Raw genomic sequence first — 18,695 nt, 5'->3', positions numbered from 1 at the left:
TTCTGAGGAATAACCGAAAGAGGAAGGATGTATTCAGCACTATATTGGGGGAATAGGAGCTGGGATGGGTGTTGTTAACCACTTGCCGCCCGCCATATATTATTATTATACGGGATTTATATAGCGCCAACAGTTTGCGCAGCGCTTTACAACATGAGGGCAGACAGTACACTTACAATACAAATCAATACAGGAGGGACCAGAGGGCCCTGCTCGTTAGAGCTTACAATCTAGAAGGGAGGGATATATAGCAAAATGACGGCGGCAAAGTGGTTTAAATATCCTGACAAGACGTCATATGACCCCCCCTTCTCTGACGGAGACTCTTTACCATGTGATCAGCCGTGTCCAATCACAGCTGATCACGATGTAAACAGGAAGAGCCGGTGATCGGCTTTTCCTCACTCGCGTCTGACAGACGCGAGTAGAGGAGAGCCAATCAGCTGCTCCTCTGACAGGGGGGGTCTGCACTGATCGATTATCAGCGCAGCCCCCCTGAGGATGCCATCACTGGACCACCAGGGATGCCCACCACCAGGTATGCCACCCTAGACCACCAGGGATGCCAATCAGTGCCCACAATGGATGCCAATCAGTGCCCACAATGGGCATCACTGATTGGCAGGCATTATTGTTTGGCACTGATTAGCATCCATCAGTACCATATGTTACAGTACATCAGTGCCACCTATCGGAGCCCATCCTTTCCACCTATCAGTGCCCATCCATGCCACCTATCAGTGCCCATCCGTGCCGCCTATCCGTGCCGCCTATCAGTGCCACCTCATCGGTGCCCATCAGAGACCATCAGTGCAGCCCCATCAGTGAAGGAGAAAACTTATTTATTTAAAAAGTTTTGTAACTGAAACAAAAAAAAAACTTTTTTTTTTTCAAAATTTTCGGTCTTTTTTTTATTTGTTTAGCAAAAAATAAAAATCCCAGAGGTGAGCAAATACCACCAAAAGAAATCTCTATTTGTGGGAACAAAATGATAAAAATTTGTTTGGGTACAGTGTAGCATGACCGCGCAATTGTCATTTAAAGTGCGACAGCGCTGAAAGCTGAAAATTGGTCTGGGCGGGAAGGTGTATAATTGCCCTGTATTGAAGTGGTTAATGGAGTGGACATTGGTATCCTGAGGAACAAACTCTCAGCCATAGCTTCAGACAGTAAGCGGGGCTTTGTTACTCAGAGAGATTGGTGGCATCTTTAATAACATTCAACAAAGTCACATAAATACCCAGGTTAAAGTGGCCCAGGATATTGTCCACCATGTTGAGAGGTTGGTAGAGAGTGTGATGGTACAGGACAGAGATCTGTCATGGGCTCTGGCGTGCACGCAGGGGCAGGCGGAATTTTCAACCAACTTCAAACTGATTGTACAGTCTCTGTATGAGGGGCAATGGCCATATGATTTAGCATAACAGTTCAGTAAGATTTTGCCAAAACACATATCTTACACTAATCCAAGGTGGTGGTCGAATGCCTGGATGGGCTGTGCTAGTTTGGATTATAAGAGATGTTATGCTTCCTCATTATATATAAAACACAAAGCGCTGTGATGCTAAATAGCTGATAATTACACATAAAACCAAGTGAGGCTGCTATCAAAAGAGAGTGTTTTCAGAGTCACTTAAAAAGAATAAATAATGATATTTGAAGCGCTTCACAATGTGCATGAAAATGAATATATAAGAATAAATATAAATAGTCAAATAAATCCAGCGGTGAGTAAAAATTCCTATAAAATCCAGCAATCAAAATAGTGTAAAATTATAAAAAATTAGTGACACCAAATGTGTAAAAAAATTCACATAAAAAATCCACATAAAAATAAATATATAGGGATGTATTCAGAAGGTTCAATTATACAGGTGTAGAATCCTGATTGGTATAGAGCTTTTGATCACTAGCACAGCTGTTTAAAAACACTTGCTTAATTAAGGTGCTCATTGATAGTACCAATGTGTTTTTTGCTTCTATTCACAACCAATGTGAGAATCATAAACAGGCAGATAAGAGAAAAAAACAATCATTGTGCAATAGTTAGGATACCAAGGTACACAGGCAATCTTCAATCCACTCACGTGTGCCTTATAATGATAAGGCATATGCAGGTTTTACTATAGCAGTCAGCCGCCTTAGACAGGAGCAGATTCAGTGCAGTACACTGTGTGAAACTGCTGATCTGCACAGAGCTTCCTTGGCTCCTCCCACGCGTTACATCACAGTCACGTGACTTTTTCAGTCGGTATTTCCTTCTGTCGGAAGCATGACCATGATATCCTTTATGTGCCAGGTTAATACACAGTGGTGAACGAGAAATGTTGGCAATATTTCACTCTGGGTTCTGGATGGAGAGATCATTGCTGGGAAGGAAGCACCTGGGTATTATTTGGGACATAGACAAGTTTGTTCTTTGTCCTAAAGGATGCGGATGTAGCGTTAGTCATGGAACTAGGGTGTTCCTTGAACCTAACAATAGGTAAAGGTGCATGGTATACCCTAGACATGGTCTCTGAAATCCAGGCACAGGGATGAAATTTTGTGGTTTGTCATTGTTTCAGGGTTATATGTGTTAGACTCGACATTTATATAGAAGGGTCTCCCATTTATCTATGCAAGTTGAGGGACGAATTGACGGTAAGGTCTCTTCGTACAAGTTAGAGGCTTTGCTGCCAATTCAGAGCCCTGAAATACCACTGACGTGCCAAAATTGCGGTAGGAAAGGCCATTTTGAGCAAGCCTGCCTAATCCTGACCCATATTTACAGTAAAGAGTTATAGAAGGTGGGGAGCTGGATGCGTAATTTTATGGGTCACATATATATGCATATATTATGGGAATGGGTTGATCTATGTTATGGGATATTGTGAAAAATGTGTATTTTAGGTTAGTAATATGGGTGAGTAAGGCCCTCCTCGAGACTCTGTATCTGAAAGCTGGTTAATATGTTGCTCTGAGCGTGTGCTGGTGAATGGTGAGTGAATGGACACCCCTTGCCTGTAATGCACCCCGTTGTGAAGATACCAGAAAGGAGAAGACACAGAATGGTGACGTGGAAGCTGTCGCTGAAGAACGATGGTGGTGTGTCACTCAGTGGACAAAGCGGCACATGTTGGGAAGCACAACACGTTAGGACTGTTATGGACTGTTCCATAGGAGCTGTTTCTGAAGTATATGTTGGGAAACGCAACACGTGAAGACGGTCATGGACTGTTCCATAGGAACTGGTTCTGAAACACATGCTGGGAAGCGCAACGCGTTAAGACAGGTATGGACTGTTCCATAGGAGCTGTGTCTGAAGAAGGGTGATATGCGCCCTTTAGGCGCAAAGCGGTTTTGGTTGGAAGGCAACATGGTTTAATATCATAGTTCTGGAGTTTCTTTCTGGTTGATACAACCAAGTTGGAATGCATATCAAAGCTTTGTAAAATATCAGAATATTCAGAGATCAGGCCTCCATCAAGGCTGAACAAAAGATTGGCTCCTGGTCGTATGGTGTGATAACATAGAAATCCTTGATTAGCCCTCTGCAAGCCAGCTTCAAAAGGACCATAGCTGACAAGATGATTGATGAATGTCCTGCTACAAAGATCAAAGGATCAAAAGTCATTGAAGATACACAGACATGATACATGGACAACGCTGCTCCTAGAGGCCAATACAGCAGGACGGACAGTAATATAATATATTGAGGAGGACTGCCCCATAAATACTGTGATTCGTCAAAAGTCTAGGTGGGATAGCAATGGGGTTGGGTTTGGATGGTGTATGATTGAAGTATAAAAGGGCTTAATGAGTCAAAGAGCTCCCTCTCTACCATTTTGAGCCTCATGGCTCTCTCTCTATCATCTAGAGCCCAGCCGAGGAGACCGTGTGATAAGTATCTTTGATGTTCTTGTATTATATGTTCTGTTGCTATATGCTTTGCAATATCTTTCTTTAGTATTTTCATGTTAGCGTTTTCCTATTTTCTTGGGAAATAAATAAGACGTTGTTACTAAGCAGTGTGTTTGTTTTCATAGCTAACCTTATATTATTGTGCTATCAACAGTAACCACCAGAGTTTTATTAGACTAGCTAACTATAGGAATAGACAAATTAATACATATATGGAATAAATAAACGGTATCCGTAATCACCTTTGGATATTATTTTGTTTAGAATTTATTTAAATTGTAGATTTATTTCAGTGGTTATATTGGCCACTGATTGTTTTTTTTATTAAACATCAGAAATGTTTACTTGTAAATGTTGAGTTGTTTATTATTCTCACTTTAACAGATAAAGATTACCGAGTGAGATAGGAAAATGTTCATTTTTCATGTAGTTGCATAACAATAGTTGCCCAATAATTGTGTACACATAGATATTACAAAACAGAAAGTGCAGCGCTAATAAATAAATGGGATGAGAGGACTATAAGCACAATACATTCCACCACAGTGTGTATGTGAACAGTCCAAATATTCGGTCCACAATGCTTCAAAATGTGGAAAAATGCATGCTTTATAAAAGCGGTGATTTCAGGAGCCCACCACCACGGTACCAATTGGCCTCTCACCTGATGTAATGGACCCTTAGATTATAGAGGGTCATAAACGCCTTTGTCATAAACCAATGGATATGCAGCACATCAATCAGGGACCAGGTATAGGAACTCCAATACGACCATCTGATGTAATGGACCCTTAGATTATGAAGGGTCACAAACGCCTTAATCATAAACCAATGGATATGCAGCACATCAATCAAGGACCAGGTACAGGAACTCCAATACTCCGATTCGACCATATATGATATAAATGGCAAAAATATAGTGCTCTCCGTTTGATAAAAAACTTTATTTTAAGAAGTAAAATCGAAACACTCACATGTATATTGCTTGATACAAGCAGAACGAAAGATCCACCGATCCTTCACACAGTTTGTGGCATGGTTTAGCAGATGCGCAGTGGCCGCGGGTGACGTCACGACGTTCCTCGTTCTGGACGCGTTGCGTCCCAGTGGGCGGGGACTTCATCAGCAGATGAGGGACGTCGTGGGCACCCGCGTTATATACTAGGTACGTCGCCTAGGCAACAGTACACTAAGCGTAGAAGACCTCAGACTCACCCGGAAGTCAATCCGGATGTGACTCTTAAGTGAGGATAAATGAGTGAACGGAACTGTCACAAATATACATCTGCAAAAAGGATCGATCCTGAACGAGGCAAATACACTAATCCCAAACAGGGGTGTGTACAAGCCAAAGGGATAAAACATCAAAGTATATTTCCATATAATGTAAAATTAATTTAAATAGTGTAAATTACACAACAATTAATTAAAATAAAAATAAAAATGTGAGTCATCCGCGGCCACTGTCATCCGCCAAAGTACATAAAGATTCATATAAAAGGTCAGATGCATAAAAAATCAGATGCATAAAAAATCAAATCGAAGACACCTAACGATCTGAAATAAAGCAATTCGTGTCAAAATCCACGTTTAACCCTTCAGGGCAAAGAGCCCTGGTTTCAAAGATCCAATACGATTCTCTTTTACTCGATTGCCTTATGAAATTCCCCCCTCTCCAGTGTCTCGTGACCCTTTCTATACCCCAAAAACGTAAACTTTTGGGATTTTGATGGTGGTGTAATTTGAAGTGTCTAGAGACATTGTGGGTTTTCAGGCCTTTTTTAATGTTATTAACAAGCTCAGCGAGCGTTGCGTAGAAATTGCACCTCTGATGAGGATTTTATGACACAATCACATATTCTCACAACCAGGTTTGAACAAAAAGGATACGATCGCTCCAAAATTGAGGAGGAGATCATTCGTGTTAAAGGTCTCGATAGAAGTACTTTGGTCTCTGATACTGTCAGGGAGACTGGCGGAAATAATCAAAATTTCAAAATGGTGCTTGATTACAATGTGCAGTATCGCACATTTGAGAAAATAGTACTCAAGAACTGGCCCATTTTGAAACAGGATAAAGTCTTAGGCCCAGTGCTTCCCGATCGGCCTCAGTTTATTTACAAGAAGGCTCCATCATTGAGAGACCGACTGGCCCCTAGTGTTTTGAACCCCCCTGTACCTTCGTCGGATAGGTTATTTTCCTTTCTGAGTGGCTTTTACGCATGCGGTAAATGCATCCCGTGTAAACATGCCAAGGGGAGTATAAAGAAAAGGAAAAAATTCTTAGCCTCCGTTACGGGTAAGGAGTATGAAATTAAACAGCTTATCACCTGTGAAACGGTGGGGGTCGTGTATATGCTGGAGTGCGGATGCGGGCTCCAGTATATTGGAAGGACATCTAGACCCCTTCATGTGAGGCTCGCTGAGCATGTTAATAACATTAAAAAAGGCCTGAAAACCCACAATGTCTCTAGACACTTCAAATTACACCACCATCAAAATCCCAAAAGTTTACGTTTTTGGGGTATAGAAAGGGTCACGAGACACTGGAGAGGGGGGAATTTCATAAGGCAATTGAGTAAAAGAGAATCGTATTGGATCTTTGAAACCAGGGCTCTTTGCCCTGAAGGGTTAAACGTGGATTTTGACACGAATTGCTTTATTTCAGATCGTTAGGTGTCTTCGATTTGATTTTTTATGCATCTGATTTTTTATGCATCTGACCTTTTATATGAATCTTTATGTACTTTGGCGGATGACAGTGGCCGCGGATGACTCACATTTTTATTTTTATTTTAATTAATTGTTGTGTAATTTACACTATTTAAATTAATTTTACATTATATGGAAATATACTTTGATGTTTTATCCCTTTGGCTTGTACACACCCCTGTTTGGGATTAGTGTATTTGCCTCATTCAGGATCGATCCTTTTTGCAGATGTATATTTGTGACAGTTCCGTTCACTCATTTATCCTCACTTAAGAGTCACATCCGGATTGACTTCCGGGTGATTCTAAGGTCTTCTACGCTTAGTGTACTGTTGCCTAGGCGACGTACCTAGTATATAACGCGGGTGCCCACGACGTCCCTCATCTGCTGATGAAGTCCCCGCCCACTGGGACGCAACGCGTCCAGAACGAGGAACGTCGTGACGTCACCCGCGGCCACTGCGCATCTGCTAAACCGTGCCAAACTGTGTGAAGGATCGGTGGATCTTTCGTTCTGCTTGTATCAAGCAATATACATGTGAGTGTTTCGATTTTACTTCTTAAAATAACGTTTTTTATCAAACGGAGAGCACTATATTTTTGCCATTTATATCTTATATGGTCGAATCGGAGTATTGGAGTTCCTGTACCTGGTCCTTGATTGATGTGCTGCATATCCATTGGTTTATGATTAAGGCGTTTGTGACCCTTCATAATCTAAGGGTCCATTACATCAGATGGTCGTATTGGAGTTCCTATACCTGGTCCCTGATTGATGTGCTGCATATCCATTGGTTTATGACAAAGGCGTTTATGACCCTCTAAAATCTAAGGGTCCATTACATCAGGTGAGAGGCCAATTGGTACCGTGGTGGTGGGCTCCTGAAATCACCGCTTTTATAAAGCATGCATTTTTCCACATTTTGAAGATCATTGTGGACCGAATATTTGGACTGTTCACATACACACTGTGGTGGAATGTATTGTGCTTATAGTCCTCTCATCCCATTTATTTATTAGCGCTGCACTTTCTGTTTTGTTGTGTTTATTGAGGGATTTGAAATTTGACCCTGGTGTTCAGCTGCTGCCCTTATTATTTTTTACCATCTCGCGCTGATTTATTTTTATTTTTACACATAGATATTCTCCTAAGAAAGCTAAAACCTTACTTTTACTATTTTAAATATTCAGGTTTGAGGTTTATCAACATTTTGGATTGTCCTCAAAAATAAAACTTGCCTAAGACCCCTTTCACACTGGGGCGGTTTGCAGGCGTTATTGCGCTAAAAATAGCGCCTGCAAACCGCCCCTAAACAGCCTCCGCTGTTTGTTCAGTGTGAAAGCCCGAGGGCTTTCACACTGAAGCGGTGCGCTGGCAGGAGAAGAAAAAATCTCCTGTCAGCCGGTTCTTTGGAGCGGTGAAGGAGCGGTGTATTCACCGCTCCTGCCCATTGAAATCAATGGGACAACGCGGCTATACCGCGGTAATACCGCGGCTATAGCCGCGCTATACGAGGGGTTTTAACCCTTTTTCGCCCGCCAGCGGGGGGTTAAAACCGCACCGCTAGCGGCAGAATACCACGGTAAAACAGCGCTAAATATAGCGCTGTTTTACCGCTGGCGCCCCCTACCGCCCCAGTGTGAAAGGGGCCTTATAATTGTGCACACAGCGTATGCCTGAAGCATCATCAGCCTAAACCTCTAACATCACCTGAATGGACTGGAGGGTGACCTGTAGCATCATCCAAAAATCCTGGAGGGTAACCTGCACCGAGGTGGACCTGTAATATCAGTACGCTGCACCGAGGTGGACCTGTATTATCAGTACGCTGCACCGAGGTGGACCTGTAATATCAGTACGCTGCACCGAGGTGGACCTGTAATATCAGTACGCTGCACCGAGGTGGACCTGTAATATCAGTACGCTGCACTGATGTGGACCTGTAATATTAGTGCGCAGCACCGAGGTGGACCTGTAATATCAGTACACTGCACCTAGGTGGTCCTGTAATATCAGCACGCTGCACCGAGGTGGTAATGTAATATCAGCACGCTGCACCGAGGTGGTAATGTAATATCAGCACGCTGCACCGAGGTGGTCCTGTAATATCAGTACGCTGCACCGAGGTGGACCTGTAATATCAGTACGCTGCACCGAGGTGGTCCTGTAATATCAGTACGCTGCACAAAGGTAGTCCTGTAATATCAGTACGCAGCACCGAGGTGGACCTGTAATATCAGTACGCAGCACCGAGGTGGACCTGTAATATCAGTACGCTGCACCAAGGTGGACCTGTAATATCAGTACGCTGCACCGAGGTGGACCTGTAATATCAGTACGCTGCACCGAGGTGGACCTGTAATATCAGTACGCTGCACCGAGGTGGTCCTGTAATATCAGTACGCTGCACCGAGGTGGACCTGTAATATCAGTACGCTGCACCGAGGTGGACCTGTAATATCAGTACGCTGCACCGAGGTGGACCTGTAATATCAGTACGCTGCACCGAGGTGGTCCTGTAATATCAGTACGCTGCACCGAGGTGGACCTGTAATATCAGTACGCTGCACCGAGGTGGACCTGTAATATCAGTACGCTGCACCAAGGTGGTCCTGTAATATCAGTGCGCTGCACCGAGGTGGACCTGTAATATCAGTACGCTGCACAGAGGTGGACCTCTGTAATATCAGTACGCTGCACCGAGGTGGTCCTGTAATATCAGTATGCTGCACCGAGGTGGTCCTGTAATATCAGTACGCTGCACCGAGGTGGTCCTGTAATATCAGTACGCTGCACTAAGTTGGACCTGTAATATCAGTACACTGCACCGAGGTGGACCTGTAATATCAGTACACTGCACCGAGGTGGACCTGTAATATCAGTACGCTGCACCGAGGTGGTCCTGTAATATCAGTACGCTGCACCGAGGTGGACCTGTAATATCAGTACACTACACCAGGGTAGTGCTGTAATATCAGTACACTGCACTGAGGTTCACGTGAGTGTAAGCAGACCAAACTGGAAAATATCAACACACACTGCACTGGTGGGTGACCTGTAGCAAAGGAATTGTAAGGCTTAATGTACATGGGACGTTTTTACAACCGCTTCTGAACAATTTAACTTGACATTAACCCACGTTTAAAACGTTCATTTTGCCGCGTTTACATGCCGCGTTCAGCAGCGTTTTGCCTCGTTTGAGTTTAGAAGCGTTTTTTTACATTTTTTTCAAAATAGCCAACGATGAAAAAACCTGTAAACGAAACGCAGCTAAACGCGAGTTACCAAGTTTAGAAGCGTTTGGCGCTTGAAATACCTTTAAAGTCAGCGTCTGAACTCATTTTTTTGCTTTCCAAAAAGGCCTCTAAACTCAACTGCCTAGAAACTACTATAAACAACCCTGTATACATGTACTGATAAGATAACATAGAGGAGAGTTCAGGAGCAGTTGAAAAAAATGCCCAACTGCTCCTAAACGTCCATTTAGCAGCAGCAGTGTACATGAGGCCTTAGAAGGTTTGTTCTCACCTCCTTCCAGCCCAGTTGTTTAATGCTGATCCTCAGAGCCTCTAGTGATGTTTTGGCCTTGGAGCTGTCCACAGTCACCGCTCTCCTCTGAACCTTGGATTCTGCCTTCTTTTGGGAGCTCCTCTTCTCCTTCCTCTGAGCTCTCTCACCTTTACTGGCTGAACCCTTCTGCTCCGATCTTCCACTGGTGACCACCTGGCGGCTGCCTGAGGAATCCACAGCCACTGTGTGCCTTGTCAGTCCCCCCTTCTCTCCAAACACCCCTCTCCTTTTACTGCGGACCCCCAGATCACCTTGGGCAGATTTCTCAGTTGTCCTATTCCTTTCCTGCCCCAATACCACCAGCTCTGGACATACTGTTTCCCCATCTTCCCCTTCAGATACCCCCATTCCTGGATGTACTGTTCCCCCATCTTCCCCTTCAGATATCCCCATTCCTGGATGTACTGTTCCCCCATCTTCCCCTTCAGATACCCCCATTCCTGGACATACTGTTCCCCCATCTTCCCCTTCAGATACCCCCATTCCTGGACATACTGTTCCCCCATCTTCCCCTTCAGATACCCCCATTCCTGGATGTACTGTTCCCCCATCTGCCTCTGCAGGTTCCCCCATTTCTTGACACACTATTCTGCCACCTCCTGATACCCCCATCTCCCCATCCTCTAATCCTGTGCTCACTCCCCATTGTGCCACCCCAGTATCTGCTCTTCCAGACCCCCCTAATACCAGCTGTGCTGTCCCCTCATATCCTGCACACCCTGACCCCCCAACATCTTCACTGCTCCCCTCCGGTCGTGTGTGCCCTGCCCCTCTGTTCCCCGTACAGTGTGATAATCCACTATCACCTTCTGCTCCATTATCCACCCCTCTGGGGTCCCCCGCCCTCGGTGGCCCCCTAGACCCCCTCATGGCCGGTCTGTCAATCTCTCGTAGGCCCCGCCCCTATCATGCTGGATTGTTTTGGGCTGGTTGGCAGCGCAACCATACGGCAACCGGGCGGGGTCAGAAGAGCTCAGAGATCCTGTGCGGGAGGCGGGGCCAGGGGCTATATGTGACAAATGACTGACGTCCTCCCTTGGTGTACGGAGGCCCGAGAGGGACACAAGCATTAACATTGAGGGGCGGGAGTGGGCGGCACACAAGGATTAGGAGGCGGGACAAGAGACACAGAATGCTAGGATCAGGGCGGTAGTAGGCGGTGCACAATGGGCGGGGTGGGAGTACAGTGTCACATGTCCTCTGTGTTGTGGAGTTCTGCGGCTTCAGGCACCTGCACTGTGCAGAAATGTCACTCGGACGTTTTCATCTCATGTACCGTATTCAGCTCAGGGGCGGACTGACTATTCGGGCCAGTGGGGGATCCTATGGGCAGGGGCGTTGTTCCATTAGGTGATTAAAACTTGTAACGGAAGTGACGTTCCGTCACGGCCATCTTGGTACACCCCGCACTCAGCCACAGTAAGCCTACAGTCTGAAGTCGCCAAGCGGACATCTTTTTACACCCACTGAAGGCTTGCGTTTCACACTTATTTTTACCACTAAATTGAGCTTATATTGTGAAATACGGTATTTACAAGTCCGTGACACAGTTCTGATGTTGAATTTTAAAAGCAGCAGTTTTCTGTCACATCAGCAAACGTGTGAGATCAGCATGCTTGCAGCTGCTTTTAAAATCAAGATCAAAACAGTTCTAAATACTGTATTTGATGATATAAATTCAGTTTAATAGTAAAAATAAGTGTGAAATGCAAGATTTTGGTTACAAAATCTGACATGTCGCCTAATCTGACACCATCACTCTGGTTTTACCTCATACACCGCCAATGAGCAAACTGGAACCTAGCCATGCTGTGAGGCCAGTGGTTCTAGTTCTAGGCGGGAAGTAGGACGAGATTCGATCCATTGCCTTCCTTACGCTTGTTTGACACCTATCTGATCCCGACCTTGCGTCTGGTTTACTCCCATCTAGGACCCCGTCCTAGATGGGGGGCAGAGCAATGCTGCATCCAACTAGTTAAATATGATTCACAAAAAAAAAAAAAAATTCCCATATTTCTCTTTTTTTTTAAAAGAACAACTTGCAATACATATTGTTTTGTATACACTGAAAATCGACAGAGAGCTTAAAAAAGACAGAGGATTATAAAGGACCTGAGGAATCCTGGGATGCAGCTGAAAAATAAGTACTGCGGTACATGTAGCACAGAGTGGCAAATGATTGTCATGATCAAATTGTGTCTAACAGTGGGAGTGGCTTAAAGAGGGATGATTAAAAAGAAGCTGAGCCTAGTTGCTGTATACAATGCAGCATTGCTTAAAGAAATGATCATCAGAAGGAAATCTTATCTCAAATGTCAGAAATATGCAACATAACACTTAGGGCTCCTTCACTCTAGTGGTTGTAGGGGTGGCAAAACCGTGGTTCGGCCACAGAGTTTTATCTCCTCTCCAAGTGCTCCCCCTTTACCTGCAGATGCAGCAGCTGGAAGTGTACATATGCTGCAGCCACAATGCTTTGCTTCATGGCTACGGCAGGAGTTATCCCCTGACGCATTGGCGAGCACTACTACCCACCAACGGCGACCCTATCAAGTGAATGGGGACGCTTTGCAAAGCACTACGGAAGGATCACTATGGTCCATGGAAGGAGGGAAAGAAGGATCACTATGGTCCATGGAAGGCAGGAAGGAATACTATGGTATATGTAAGGCAGGAAAGACCACTATGGTACATGGAAGGCAGGAAGGAGGGGTCACTATGGTATGTGTAAGAAAGGAAGGAAGGATCACTATTATGTATGGAAGGCAGGAAGGAACACTATGGTACATGAAAGGCAGGAAGGATCACTATGGTACATGGAAGGCAGAAAGGATCACTATGGTATATCAAAGCCAGGAAGGAAGGATCACTATGGTACATGGAAAGGAGGAAGGAAGGATCACTATGGTACATGGAATGCAGGAAGGAAGGATCACTATGGTACATGGAAGGCAGGAAGGATCACTATATTATGTGGAAGGAAGGAAGGATCAATCTCTATGTTATATGGATGGAAGGAAGAGAGAGAGGAGAGAGTTCAGTCCCAGACTGTGTTCACTCGGAGTTCAAAACAGTGCTTGTTTTAGCGGTGCTTTAGGGCTGTTTAAGTGGTGCTTTTGCGGTGCTTTTAACCCCAAAAAAGGGGTTACAAACTCCCGTTTTGCAGCGTTTTCAAGGTACTTTAAAAGGACAGCCTCTTCATTCCAATGGGCAGAGGCATTTTGGGAGCATTGTATACAGCACTCCCAACCCGCCCCAAAGATGCTTCTTGCAGAACTTTTTTTCCCGTCCCGCAAGTGCACCACCCCAGTGTAAAAAGTCACGCTGGAATGAATGGGAGGCGGTTTTCAGGTGCTTAGCAGAGGCTATTCTTAGCGCTAAAGCGGCTGAAAACCGCCCCAGTGTGAAAGGGGTCTTAGTCTCAGTCTTGACAGCTGTATTGCGGAGCGCACATCTGCCAGGTTGATTAGTGAAGTCAAGAGCTGCAACTTGTTCCATCACTGGGGTCTACTGCAGGATTGAGCACAGATTCACGGGACATCGGGATTTACTTGAAATCCAGGACGGTTGGGAAATATGCAGATGTGCGGAAAAAACATGCATAAGTGTGACTCACTGATGTGAATGGGGCCTTAGGCTACTCCAGAAATTGTGTGACAATGTAGGTGGGGGTTTGTGTGGCTTGAGTGTGGGCAGGGACACAAGGTGCCCCATGATCTCATATTGCCTGGGTACCCCATGAGTTGTCAGTTCACCCCTGCTCCTCCTCCATAGATTGTGTGTGTGCTGTCACTTGTTAAGAGTACCTGCAATAGGAGCACATGGTATAAGATGGGGGGGGGGTGACAAGAGTTTTGAGATATTTGTGGTGTCTTGCACATAGTGAACCCCTAACTAGCATAGTAATCTCACTTCTGGGGTGCCATGGCTCTCCTCCACACACAGCAAGTCCTGTAAGGGGGAATCAATCCCTCCATCATTTAGGAGCATGCATTGTGTTATTTGGCCAAGTCTAAGGGTCTATTTACTCAGAGGCATTTGAAAACGAGATATGCGATTTTTGAAAACGCATCTTGTGTTTTTAAAGCGGGGGTCCACCTATCTATCGTTTTTTTTTTTTTTTTAGTTCATTCACAAACTTTTCTTCTCAGCATTACATACTCACATATTGTGTGTAATATGTCCGCCAGTGTCAGATTTCATCGGAAAGAATAACTTATATTATTCACTGCAGGCGGTTTCCATCTTCATTGTGGGCATTTGAAGCCCACAAGCATTTATTTCCTGGATGTGGTGAATGCTGTGCTCCCGGCATTCACCGCTCGTTCCCGCACATGCTCAGTGGCATCCTGGGAAGCCTGAGACTAGCTCCCAGGAGTCTGGGAGAAGCTAGAAACACGCCTACTCCCACGGGAGGAGAACCAGGAAGTGCAAAGAAGAATAGAAAAATAAAAGGTAATTACAGCGATTTAAATTTTTTTAAACGGCATGTCAGCATCTAGGCAAGGAAGAGAATACATACAGATATTGTTCAAAATTTGGGTGGAACCCCGCTTTAATGTGTTGCATCAAAATTTAATATAATGCATTTTCCAAACATTTCCATCCCTCGTCACCTGGGAAAAAATTGACTCAAAAAACGCACTTGAAGAAAACTTGCGAGCATTTTTGGTACATTTCCGTTTAGTATAACGGAAGGCAGGATTTTTCAAAAATGCAGCACACTGTATAAAAACACAGCACAGAGATGTGAATGGTTAGGTAGGATTTAAAGGGGACAATTTTTTAGGCACCAGGAAGGTGTGCTGGTGTGAACAGGGCCTAAGGTCACAAATCATAGGGATTTACCAAAACTGGAGCAGCTGTGTACAGTTCAGTTTCTAGGTTTAGTTTGTTCAGTCAAAGCGATAGTAAACCACAGCATGTAAAAAAAAAAAAAAAAAATCCCCTGCAAGGCAATGGCATAATGTGCTAGTATGCATTGCATACTTGCACATAATGTAATACTTACCTAAGAATGAAGCCCTCTAGCGGCGCACTGTCACCAGTCACAGGACTTCCATCTTCCCCTGTCTTCCTCCTGGGTTCACGAGCCCCAGCTGTGTGAGTGGCCGGAACCGCAATTACGTCACTACCGAGTTTACTTGACTCCGATGCGGAGCTCTAAAGACCCGGATCTTCAGAGCACATGCACCAGTGATGTCACCAGCTACATCCAGTGTGAATATCTCCTAAACTAAAGATTATTTATTTGGAAATTTTTATTTGATTTATTTTTTCAAAATTTTTGTAATTTTTTTTTTGTATTTAGCAAAAAATAAAAACCCCAGTGGTGATTAAATACTACCAAAAGAAAGCTCTATTAGTGTGGCCTGGCTAGGAAGGGGGTAAAGTGCCTGCTATTGAAGTGGTTAAATATTAGCTGGTGTTTGGCTTCAATTTGTTAGTGTATCTACTGTAAATCTGCTAGTCCATCTAACACTTCCCTCCCCCCAGAATGACAATGCTGCTATCCAAAGGTGCCCCTGTGCTCCTTCATCCAGAATGGGGGCACTCTAATGCCCTGTACACATTGCCCCGGACATTGATCGGACATTCCGACAACAAAATCCATGGATTTTTTCCGACGGATGTTGGCTCAAACTTGTCTTGCATACACACGGTTGCACAAAGTTGTCGGAAAATCCGATCGTTCTGAACGCGGTGACGTAAAACGCGTATGTCGGGACTATAAATGGGGCAGTAGCCAATAACTTTCGTCTCTTCATTTATTCTAAGCATGCGTGGCACTTTGTGCGTCGGATTTGTGTACACACGATTAGAATTTAACCGATCGGATTTTGTTGTCAGAAAATTTTATAGCCTGCTCTCAAACTTTGTGTGTCGGAAAAAGTCCGATGGAGCCCAGACACAATCGGAATTTCCGACAAAACAATCCTATTGCACTTTTTCCGTTGGAAAATCCAACCGTGTGTACACGGCATAATACAGGAGTTGTGTTACTGGCTGGATCACCAGGTGAAAACAGCGGGAAAAAAGCCTAAAAAAATAAAACGGATTGGTAAGTTGCAATATATTACATTTTGGGTTTTGGGGTTAATACTGCTTTAAAAGTAATGGTCAGACAGGTACTGATTTACTAGGGCACCCAGATCCTTGTCCAGTATTGATTTATCCAGTTTTGCTCCCTGGCTTGTATGATGCATGCGTTTAACCCCAAAGTGCATTTTTCCAGCATCAAACCTCATTCGCCACATAGTTACTCGGTCAATAATTTTTTAGGTCAGCTAGAGACATTTAGAAGGAACTTTATTCTATTACATAACTTTGTGTTATCTGCAAATAAAGAAATGGTACTTTTAATATGAGTGGGGTACACCGCTAGAAACCATTCAAAGTATGAATCAAAAATGGCTACTGTTTGACAACTCGCCCCCATATATGCAATCCCGTCAGATTGGAGGCCCACTTGCGCCGGGAAATGATCTTTATTAAAAAAAGAGGGGGGAGCGGTAGGAAGACTGAGGGGGCATGGCTTAGCGCGGCGTTGGCGTGCCTCAACATCCACAGCGCGGGTGCATAATAAAAAGCCCCATTTGCAGACTGCAGGCTGACGGAGGGACACAAGAGCAGATGGTGGCATGTTAGTGGTGACACAGTCATTCCCAAGGCACATTTAATAAGCATCAGGCTGAGCATTAAATAGCAGTGGCAGTTGCTGGACTATTTGCTCAGCAGTGGGTGCATTTTTTTTTCTGGCAGTACCTCTGCATTTGTGCATCGGACTATGGTCAGAAGGGAAGGTGCAAACACCCCAAAAAAGGGCCCAAAGGTGTCTCCCTCAGGCTCTGAGGACCCTAGTCTAACCTCTATAGTGCCATCCCCTCCTGAGAGATCTGGGGTAGCTGGTCAGGGTGGGCCCTCAAGTGTTGCAACTGTTTCCAACATTGAACATATGTCCAACATATGTGCAGAGCTCTGCGCAGGTTTGGTCTTGGGGAAATGTTTTGTTCGTATGTAAATGTAATGTACACTGACATTTCTAGTTTGGTGCTGGTAAATGGCTGGAAAACTGACCCCTTTCCAATCTTGTCTGGGGTCAGACAAGGCTGCCCTCTCTCACCTTTGCTTTTTGTTTGTTGTATAGAGCTCTTCGCCCGAAGCATCAGACGGAACCCAGAGATCAGAGGGATCACCGCACCAGGACCGGACAGATGGGAGGTCAAGTGCTCACTCTACATGGACGACGTGACGGTGTTCTGTGCTGATCGGCGCTCCATCGACACACTCGCCCAGACCTGTGAGGACTTCGGCCAAGCTTCAGGGGCAAAGGTCAACTGCGGGAAGTCAGAAGTCATGCTCTTCGGAAAGTGGTTCCTGCCTTCTTCTGCACCAATTCCTTTCAGCATCAAGACGGACTTCATCAAAATTCTTGGGGTCTGGTTTGGAGCTGAGGGCACAGCCCTGAAGTCCTGGGAAGAAAGACTGTCAAAGATGCGACAGAAGTTTGGACTTTGGAGCCTCAGAGAACTCACCATCGAAGGGAAAACACTGGTACTCCGCAGCGAGATCCTCCCTGTGTTGCAGTACCTCGCCCAGGCCTGGCCCCCTCGGGTTAACACCTGTAAGGCCATCACCAGGGCGGTGTTTCACTTCATCTGGAGCTCCAAAATGGACAGAGTGAAGCGGGCGGTTATGTTCAAGGAACCGCTCAAGGGCGGTAAGGGCGTGCCCGACATCGCTACACTATTGAGGGTGTGCTTTGCTTGTAACTGCATCCGCAGGACATTGGTGGACAGAACTGTGGACTCTGGTGGTAACTCTATGTCCCGTTTTTTCCTCCTGCCTCTATGGAGGACCCTTGGCTGGGACAAATGGGACAGCTCCATCCCCTACAACTGGGACACCCCTTGGTACTACTTGGACACCTTCAAGTTTATTAAGGAGCTGGGGCTACATGGAGTGAAGCCCGACTTTTGGAAGCCAAAAACTATCCACAAGTTGATCAGAGCATCGGACATTGTTGAGACTGTTCCAGGCCTCCCTTCAGCCACTTGTAAAGTGGTCTGGAGGAATGTTTCTTCAAAGAGACTCACCAACAGGCACAAAGATCTGGCATGGATGGCAATCCAAGGGGGGTTGCCACTCAGGATATTCATGCATGCCAGAAACCTATGCAGATACAGGCACTGCCCCTTTTGCATCATCCAGGAGGAAACTGCTCTGCATGTTTTCTGGGAGTGCCCCTTTGCACAGGACCTGTTGAGGGCCCTGGAACCTGAACTCAAAGACTTTGTGCCACAAACTGCAATCACACACTTTGGTGTGTTGAACGGACTCTTCTGTGGAACTCATTCACAGGAGGACATTGACGGTGCCTGGCGGGTGCTGTGTTGCTTTAAGGACGCTTTATGGTGCGCCAGAAAACGCCTCATCCACCAGCGGGAGAGGATGTCCATCGAGGACTGTCGCAGACTGGTTCACAGTCTGCTCAGAGACTATCACCTGAT

The 18,695-nt window shown here is 45.1% G+C and overlaps 1 protein-coding gene across 2 annotated transcripts in view; it reads right to left on the bottom strand.

The window, feature by feature from the left end:
* Positions 1-11,222, bottom strand: part of TTLL11 (tubulin tyrosine ligase like 11) — a 254,643-nt gene extending 243,421 nt beyond the window's left edge. For both annotated transcript variants that reach the window (XM_073599526.1, XM_073599527.1), the window contains exon 1: positions 10,144-11,222. In XM_073599526.1, the coding sequence (XP_073455627.1) occupies positions 10,144-11,055 (912 nt within the window). In that variant the 5' untranslated portion in view covers positions 11,056-11,222. The remainder of the gene's footprint in view (positions 1-10,143) is intronic.
* Positions 11,223-18,695: the final 7,473 nt, after the last annotated feature.

The sequence above is a fragment of the Aquarana catesbeiana genome, linkage group LG09 (genome assembly GCF_042186555.1).
Source record: "Aquarana catesbeiana isolate 2022-GZ linkage group LG09, ASM4218655v1, whole genome shotgun sequence".
Taxonomy (NCBI): domain Eukaryota; kingdom Metazoa; phylum Chordata; class Amphibia; order Anura; family Ranidae; genus Aquarana; species Aquarana catesbeiana.
This window is presented reverse-complemented; position numbering and strand designations above follow the sequence as displayed.